We start from the raw sequence: 9,960 nt of genomic DNA on the forward strand, positions 1-9,960 counted from the left end.
GCAGAACCTTTGCACTGAGTGCTATGGGTCTCAAATGTTTGTGTAGCCTTATCAAACAAACAAACATGGCCTAAAGATTTGGAATTTGCCCCATAGTTGTTCAAAACATTTCCCATTTCCAAAGTCTTATTGTTCATGGAGTACTAACGAGATGTGTATAACATGTTGTGGCTAGTTGATTACTGAATTAAAATAACCATTTACAGTATATTGTCCATCATAAGCCTTGTCCCTGTCCATAAGGCAGGAGCCTAAGTCCTGTTTCTGTAGAGTGAAGGAGCCTGGACAGGATGCTAGTCTATTGCTGGGCATTAACCTCAATCCATCTCCTTAATGTTCAGTGCCAAGTAGAGAGGCATCTGATCCCGTTCTTTGGTAAGGCTCGACACCCTAAATCTTCCATTCTCAAGGAGGACACTAACCACAAGGCCGTAGAGTTGAGTTGGTTCGACAATATCGTACATAATGTTACATGATACCTGATTGCTACATCTATCAGATAGTAATGTGAAGCAATCCTTGAGATTCTTCTGTATTTGTCTTTTTTTTTAAGTAGTTGAGATACTGATCTAAATGAAGACAAAATAGATGTCATTGTTTTCAATATTCAATCATTTTCAAGACTCACCAGCTGATTGACAAGGCTAAAATTGGTATCCAAGGTGATCACTCTAAACTGCACTGTAAAAAGACAATGAAAAGACAAAGACAAGCACTCAATGAGAAATTTAGAAGCATAATTTAGCTAAATTTCCCAGATTTTCCAGAAATCCCTGTTGAAGGATTCCCAGATTCCAGGAATCTTTCAACCAGGATTTCTGTAAAACCTGGGATTTTTGTGAAAGTTACCAGAATTTTACAAGACAAACTTTGACAGCTACTCTGGATAGTATTTTACACTGTTGGTACTAAGGCCCCAAATCAGTCAATTACAGTTAGAGGAAAACTGCAGTGAGTTCGCTGAAAATATTTACACTATCAATATAAGTTGACTGAGAACACATTCTCATTTTCCGCAACAACCTGGGGAATAGTTACAGGGGAGAGTAGGAGTGATGAATGAGCCAATTGGAATCAACGGATAATTTCCAGGAGAAGAACAGTCTGTAACATGTGATATGTTGGCTCAAATGCCAGTGTACATATTCTGAGTGAACCCACAGCGGATGTGTTCTTTATCTGTACCTGATGGTGCTGTTTCAAGTGTCTCTGGGATGACAGAGCAAACCATCATAGAAACATGCTCCCACCTAATTGTCCTGTTTCTTAGCAAGGAGACTAATTGTGTAGGTCACTGGCTCTGTGTAAAATTACCTGTTTGTCCTGGGTTGTAGATTGGTTTATCCGTTTGGATGAATGTCATTGGACTGTAGGGTTTGATCATGACCTTTCTCTCCTCTGTCGATAGAAACGTTTCACCTCGAACCTCCACCTTAAAGTTTTGCACTTCGTCACTCTCCACTTGAGGGGCCTGTCAGTGAGACAATGAACCAATGACATATGATCCAGTGTGGCTTAGTTGGTAAGAACGTGCTGCAACAATGTCAAGGTTGTTAAGATTCAATCACTAGAAACATTACTGTGCAGCCGTATTCATTGATCTGGCCAAGGCTTTCGACTCTGTCAATCACCACATCCTCATCGGCAGACTCGACAGCCTTGGTTTCTCAAATGATTGCCTCGCCTGGTTCACCAACTACTTCTCTGATAGAGTTCAGTGTGTCAAATCGGAGGGTCTGCTGTCCGGACCTCTGGCAGTCTCTATGGGGGTGCCACAGGGTTCAATTCTTGGACCGACTCTCTTCTCTGTATACATCAATGAGGTCGCTTTTGCTGCTGGTGAGTCTCTGATCCACCTCTACGCAGACGACACCATTCTGTATACTTCCGGCCCTTCTTTGGACACTGTGTTAACAACCCTCCAGGCAAGCTTCAATGCCATACAACTCTCCTTCCGTGGCCTCCAATTGCTCTTAAATACAAGTAAAACTAAATGCATGCTCTTCAACCGATCGCTACCTGCACCTGCCCGCCTGTCCAACATCACTACTCTGGACGGCTCTGACTTAGAATACGTGGACAACTACAAATACTTAGGTGTCTGGTTAGACTGTAAACTCTCCTTCCAGACCCATATCAAACATCTCCAATTCAAAGTTAAATCTAGAATTGGCTTCCTATTTTGCAACAAAGCATCCTTCACTCATGCTGCCAAACATACCCTTGTAAAACTGACCATCCTACCAATCCTCGACTTTGGCGATGTCATTTACAAAATAGCCTCCAATACCCTACTCAACAAATTGGACGCAGTCTATCACAGTGCCATCCGTTTTGTCACCAAAGCCCCATATACTACCCACCATTGCGACCTGTACGCTCTCGTTGACTGGCCCTCGCTTCATACTCGTCGCCAAACCAACTGGCTCCATGTCATCTACAAGACCCTGCCCCTTATCTCAGCTTGCTGGTCACCATAGCATCTCCCACCTGTAGCACACGCTCCAGCAGGTATATCTCTCTAGTCACCCCCAAAACCAATTATTTCTTTGGCCGCCTCTCCTTCAAGTTCTCTGCTGCCAATGACTGGAACGAACTACAAAAATCTCTGAAACTGGAAACACTTATCTCCCTCACTAGCTTTAAGCACCAACTGTCAGAGCAGCTCACAGATTACTGCACCTGTACATAGCCCACCTATAATTTAGCCCAAACAACTACCTCTTTCCCTACTGTAATTAATTTATTTATTTTGCTCCTTTGCACCCCATTATTATTATTTCTACTTTGCAGATTCTTCCATTGCAAATCTACCATTCCAGTGTTTTACTTGCTATATTGTATTTACTTTGCCACCATGGCCTTTTTTTGCCTTTACCTCCCTTCTCACCTCATTTGCTCACATTGTATATAGACTTGTTTATACTGTATTATTGACTGTATGTTTGTTTTACTCCATGTGTAACTCTGTGTCGTTGTATGTGTCGAACTGCTTTGCTTTATATTGGCCAGGTCGCAATTGTAAATGAGAACTTGTTCTCAACTTGCCTACCTGGTTAAATAAAGGTGAAATAAATAAATAAAAATAAAAAACTTCTCCTTTCATCAGTGTGTTTTAAAAATGCTTTTTCTTCAGTAGTTAATGTCATCTTTTTTATGTCAAATTTCAGCTTGAATCCCAGAAAAGTTTTGGTAGGCCACCACATTGATATTTCCCATCAAATAAGATAGCATTGCACTAAAATGAAGAGATGCATCACAAAGCTGAGAAGTACTGTATACTCTTATTGGAATGGTTCTGGATGTCGACCAGTGCTGGCTGACCTGAAACTGGAAGCAGCGGTGAAACTCTTGGTCAGAACTCTCTTGGAGAAGAATTTTGCTCTGCTCATCAACAATCAGAGATATGGTCATGACCAGGGTCTCGTTGGGCTGCAGAAGACTGGCACAAAGCTTGGCCTCTGAGCCTGCCTGGATCACTGCAGGAATGGCTACCATGTAAACCCTAGAGAGAACATATGCCAGCACAGCAGCAAACATACAGGAAAATCAGTACAAAATGAGAGTGCACCTCTAAACAAGAAACTACAGATGTAGGATCTTAATTTCACAAGTATTGTTATAGCAAAATAATCCTGCAGCAACACGATTTGAATGTTTTGTCCATAATGTTGCTTGATATGTGATTCCGCAATTATCTGGACAAAAGTAGGCTACAGGTTGCATGAAAAGTGCAATGCACTAACACATAATATAATTTATGTCTAACACAATGCTCGTCTGCATTTCCTGCGGCGCCATGCAAGTAAAATGTGTGTACAGAGTACATGTAACAACAAAATAAAAATGTTTATTTTGTCCTTCAAAGAGGAGGGGTGGGCCAATAAATAATAATAATAATAATAATTAAGATAAAAAAATAAAGATTCCTTTTTAAAAAGCCTATAATTATAGGTGAAATACACAGAACAAATATCTGCAGAAAGGGTAGATGAAAAACAGTTCTAAATTTGCTCAGGACAAGACGCCACATCTGATTACTAAATTCTAACTGACTGTGTAGATTTACTTACGGTCTTGGAGTTTCTTGACAAAAACAAAGCCAGTGAAAGCAGGCAAAGAATATCCATCTCCAAACGTGAAGCCCAGAAGGAACCATGACTCAATGAGAGAAATAAAAAACACCAAGTCAGCCTATGTCCCAGTATTCCTACTGGCAAGACTTCCCTACTGCACTGTGTAGAGTACAAGCAGGGGAACTGGTGTAGCCAGGTTGAATGATTGAAGTTAAAGCCTTGTGAATGTTTGACCAATTTGTGTCAACAACAGTGATTTTCAGTGATTGGCAGATTCTCTGGCATGGAGACTACACATGCACCATCAATATACATACAGTACAGTGCAGGACATTGGCTTGCACTATGACCTGATTACATCTCAATAGTTTGCATGCAATGCCTGTTTTTTACTTTGTCCATATTAAAAATATATATATATTTAACTTGGCAAGTCAGTTGAGAACATCTTATTTACAATGATGGCCTACCAGGGAACAGTGGTTTAACTGCCTTGTTCAGGGGAAGAATGACAGATTTGTACCTTATCAGCTCGGGGATTCAATCCTGCTACCTTTCGGTTACTGACCCAACGCTCTATCCACTAGGCTACCTGCCGCCCCTTTATAACATACAGTGGGTTCAAAAATTATTGGATCCCTTGATAAAGATGAGCAAAAAAGACTATAAATGAAAATAATATAAATAAATATTACAAACATTGAGCTACAGTGGCAAGAAAAAGTATGTGAACCCTTTGGAATTACCTGGATTTCTGCATAAATTGGTCATAAAATTTGATCTGATCTTCATCTAAGTCACAACACTAGACAGACAGTCTTTTTAAATTAAACTAACAACACACAAACAACTATACGTTTTCATGTCTTTATTGAACACACCGTGTAAACATTCACAGTTTAGGGTGGGAAAAGTATGTGAATCCTTGGATTTAAAAACTGGTTGACCCTTCTTTGGCAGCAATAAACTCAACCAGATGTTTTCTGTAGTTGCGGATCAGACCTGCACAACGGTCAGGAGAAATGTTGGACGATCCATCTTTACAAAACTGTTTCAGTTCAGCAGTATTCATAGGATGTCTGGTGTGAACTGCTCTCGAGGTCATGCCACAGCATTTTAAATCGGGTTGAGGTCAGGACTCTGACTGGGCCACTCCTGAAGGTGTATTTTCTTCTGTTGAAACCAGTCTGTTGATGATTTACTTCTGTGTTTTGGGTCGTTGTCCTGTTGCATCACCCAACTTCTGTTGAGCTTCAATTGGCGGACAGATAGCCTTACATTCTCCTGCAAAATGTCTTGATAAACTTGGGAATTCATTTTTCCGTCGATGATAGCAAGCTGTCCAGGCCCTGAGGCAGCAAAGCAGCCCCAAACCATGATGCTCCCTCCTCCATACTTTACAGTTGGGATGAGGTTTTGATGTTGGAGCACAGTGTCTTTTTTCTCCACACATAGTGTTGTGTGTTCCTTCCAAGCAACACAACTGTAGTTTCATCTGTCCACAGAATATTTTGCCAGAAGCACAGTTGAACATCCAGGTGCTCTTTTGCAAAATTCAGACGTGCAGCAATGTTTTTTTTTTGGACAGCAGTGGCTTCTTACGTGGTGTCCTCCCATGAACACCATTCTTGTATAGTGTTTTACGTATCGTAGACTCGTCAACAGAGATGTTAGCATGTTCCAAAGATTTCTGTACATTTTTAGCTGACACTCTAGGATTCTTCTTAACCTCATTGAGCATTCTGCCCTTTGCTCTTGCAGTCATCATTGCAGGACAGCCACTCCTAGGGAGAGTATCAACAGTGCTGAACTTTCTCCATTTATAGACAATTTGTCTTACCGTGGACTGATGAACATCAAGGCTTTTAGAGATCATTTTGTAACCCTTTCCAGCTTTATGCAAGTCAACAATTCTTCTGGGATCTCTTTTGTTCGAGGCATGGTTCACATCAGGCAATGCTTCTTGTGAATAGAAAACTCAAATTTTGTGAGTATTTTTTTATAGCACAGGGCAGCTCTAACCAACATCTCCAATCTCTTCTCATTGATAGGACTCACATACTATGTCCAACCTACACTGTGAACGTTTAAATGATGTACTCAATATAGACAAGAAAAATACAATAATTTGTGTGTTATTAGTTTACCTTCTTGGATATAGGGGGCACTCTTTTAATTTATGGATAAAAAAACGAGCCCGTTTTAAGTGCAATATTTTGTCACGAAAAGATGCTCGACTATGCATATAATTAGCAGCTTTGGAAAGAAAACACTCTAAGATATTATCTGTGAGTGCCACAGAACTCATGCTACAGGCGAAACCAAGATGAAACTTCAACCAGGAAATGGGCAGAATTTTTGAGGCTCTGTTTTCCATTGTCTCCTTATATGGCTGTGAATGCGCCGGGAATGAGCCTGCCCTTTCTATCGTTTCTCCAAGGTGTCTGCAGCATTGTGACGTATTTGTAGGCATATCATTGGAAGATTGGCCATAAGAGACTACATTTACCAGGGGTCCGCCCGGTGTCCTTTGTCTAAATTGGTGCGTAATCTACAAGCTGCACGCAGTCATCCAGTGATTGAGAGGAGAGAGGAGGCTTTCAAAGAACGATATATCATGAAGAGATATGTGAAAAACACCTTGAGGATTGATTCTAAACAATGTTTACCATGTTTCAGTTGATATTATGGAGTTAATTTGGAAAAAAGTTTGGCGTTTTGATGACTGATTTTTCGGGTTTTTTTGGTAGCCAAACGTGACGCACCAAACGGAGCTATTTCTCCTAAACAAATAATCTTTCAGGAAAAACTGAGCATTTGCTATCTAACTGAGTCTCCTCATTGAAAACATCTGAAGTTCTTCAAAGGTAAATTATTTTATTTGAATGATTTTCTGGTTTTTGTGAAAATGTTGCCTGCTGATGCTAACGCTAAATGCTACGCTAGCTATCAATACTGTTACACAAATGCTTGTTTTGCTATGGTTGAGAAGCATATTTTGAAAATCTGAGATGACAGTGTTGTTAACAAAAGGCTAAGCTTGAGAGCTAGCATAATAATTTCATTTCATTTGCGATTTTCATGAATAGTTAACGTTGTGTTATGCTAATGAGCTGCGGGGATAATTACACTCCTGGATACAGGTTTTTTTCGGAGCTAAACGTGATGAACAAAACAGAGCGATTTGTCCTAAACAAATAATCTTTTTGGAAAAACGGAACATTTGCTATCTAACTGAGAGTCTCCTCATTGAAAACATCTGAAGTTCTTCAAAGGTAAATTAGCATATTAGCTAGCATATTAATTTCATTTCATTTGCGATTTTCATGAATAGTTAACGTTGCGTTATGGTAATGAGCTTGAGGCTGTATTCACGATCCCGGATCCGGGATGGCTCGGCGCAAGAAGTTAACTTATCTTTGCAGTTTTGGAAACGTTAGAGTGTTTTCTTTCCAAAGCTGCTAATTATATGCATAGTCAAGCATATTTTCGTGACAACATGTTTCGCTTAAAACGGGCACGTTTATTATCCATAAATTAAAAGAGCGCCCCCTATATCCAAGAAGTTAAGCACACTGTGTTTGTCTACTGTTGTGACTAAGATGAAGATCAGATCAAATTGTATGACTAATTTATGCAGAAATCCAGGTCATTCCAAAGGGTTCACATACTTTTTCTTGCAACTGTATATTGTAAGCATTTTTTTTAACAATTATATTATTTTATACTAATATAACTGTTCAGAGAAATATATTTTGTTTAACAAGTAATACCAATAATCTCAAAAAGATAAGGGTAAAAAGGATTGGATTCCCTGATTTCAATAATCCAGCACCCTTGCCTTATGAGATTGGAGAACACATTGGGAGGTATCTTAGACCATTCCTCCATACAGAATGTTTCCCGATTCTTGATATCCTTCATCTGTGCTTATGGACTTTCCTTATCAATTGAAACCACAGATTGATTTCTGGAGACTGAGATGGCCATTGCAAAATGTAGATCTTGTGGTCAATTAACCCTTTTTGGGGGATTTTGATTTGTACTTGGGGATATTGTCTTGCTGGAAGATTCACTTGAGGTTGTACCATATGAGTTCATATGTGTACCAGTGAAGTGTACCTTTTGACTTTTTTTACCTCAGGGAACAACACTGTACCCAGAGCCGACTCTACAAGGTGGCAAAGCCGGGCATGGACCCCCCAGATAGAATTTGTGCCACCCCAGTTTTCCTTCCCCATGAACATAACAAATGTTATATGAATCACAGTACACCTGATGACCTGTTGGACTTTGTTACATCTGCTCCTGCCACGCCCTCTACTTCTCATCCGGTGTCTCCCTAACTTCTGTAGGGTAGGGGGCACTATTTTCATCCTGTGTCTCCCCTAGTGCTCTCTCCCTCTCTCTCTCTGTGTGGGTGTATGTGATTGCCACTTCCACGCTGCCAGACCGTAGCCTCTGCTCAGTCAGTCTGCGGTTCAAGCCGTTTGTTCCTGCATAGATCTTGATATCCTCCTGTGCCTGTTTCCCTAGCCTGATGCTGCTTTTCTCTCCACTACAGTTCCGTCTGCTCTGACTCTGGTCCCTGTCTCCAGTCCCTCGTCTCGTCAGTCCAGCTTTCCTACCCCCACTCTACTGCTTCCTTGAATTCTGCTGCAAACCTACTCCCCTTGCCCCAGCCTCAGTTCCTGGTTCCCTGCTACCCGCCCAAGCTTCCCCTGGCCTGCAACCGTATCTTACGGCAAAAAAAGAGCGTCTGGATATCAGGACAGCGATCACTCACCTCGGATTAGACAAAGATTTTTTCTCACCAAGCAGGAAGCACAGGACATTCTCCAAACATCTGACATGGCCAACATCCCCGTTATTTGCAAGAGGAGGAGACGCAGGTATAGAGGACACAGAGCGGGATGCCTCGTCCGGACCCGCAGGAGGCAAGTGGGAAAGCTGCCGTTACCGTCAATATTACTCGCCAACGTGCAATCATTGGACAATAAATTAGACGAGGTACGATCACGAATGTCCTACCAACGGGACATCATAAACTGTAATATCCTATGTTTCACGGAATCGTGGCTGAATGACGACATGGATATTCAAGTAGCGGGATATACGCTGCACCGGCAAGATAGAACAGCACACTCCGTAAGATGGGAGGGGTGGCGGTTTGTGCATATTTGTAAACAACAGCTGGTGCACGAAATCTAAGGAAGTCTCTAGATTTTGCTTGCCTGAAGTAGAGTATATTGTGATAAATTGCAGGCCACACTACCTGCCTAGAGAGTTTTCAGCTACACTTTTCGTGGCTGTTTATTTACCACCACAGACAGATGCTGGCACTAAGACCGCACTCAGCCAGCTGTATAAGGAAATAAGCAAACAGGAAACCACTCACCCAGAGGCGGTGCTGCTAGTGGCCGGAGACTTTAATGCAGGGTAACTTAAATCAGTTCTACCAAATTTCTATCAACATGTTAAATGTGCAATCAGAGGGAAAACAATTCTAGATCACCTGTACTCCACACACAGAGACACGTACAAAGCTCTCCCTCGCCCTCCATTTGGTAAATCCGACCACAAATATATCCTCCTGATTCCTGGTTACAAGCAAAACTTAAAGCAGGAAGCACCAGTGACTCGGTCAATAAAAAAGTGGTCAGATGAAGCAGATGATAAACTACAGGACTGTTTTGCTTTCACAGACTGGAACATGTTCCGGGATTATTCCGATGGCATTGAGGAGTACACCACATCAGTCACTGGCTTTATCAATAAGTGCATCGAGGACGTTGTCCCCACAGCGACTGTAAGTGCATACCCCGACCAGAAGCTATGGATTACAGGCAACATTCACACTGAGCTAAAGGGTAGAGCTGCCGCT

The 9,960-nt window shown here is 41.4% G+C and overlaps 1 protein-coding gene across 2 annotated transcripts in view; it reads right to left on the minus strand.

Moving 5' to 3' along the window:
• LOC112265383 (alpha-2-macroglobulin) overlaps positions 1-4,262 on the minus strand; it is a 30,741-nt gene extending 26,479 nt beyond the window's left edge. For both annotated transcript variants that reach the window (XM_042297290.1, XM_042297289.1), the window contains exons 1-4: positions 4,074-4,262; positions 3,325-3,505; positions 1,315-1,471; positions 629-681 (exon numbers count right to left, since the gene is read on the minus strand). In XM_042297290.1, the coding sequence (XP_042153224.1) occupies positions 629-681; positions 1,315-1,471; positions 3,325-3,505; positions 4,074-4,159 (477 nt within the window). In that variant the 5' untranslated portion in view covers positions 4,160-4,262. The remainder of the gene's footprint in view (positions 1-628; positions 682-1,314; positions 1,472-3,324; positions 3,506-4,073) is intronic.
• Between the last annotated feature and the right edge of the window lie 5,698 nt (positions 4,263-9,960).

This window comes from Oncorhynchus tshawytscha, linkage group LG14 (genome assembly GCF_018296145.1).
Source record: "Oncorhynchus tshawytscha isolate Ot180627B linkage group LG14, Otsh_v2.0, whole genome shotgun sequence".
NCBI lineage: Eukaryota > Metazoa > Chordata > Actinopteri > Salmoniformes > Salmonidae > Oncorhynchus > Oncorhynchus tshawytscha.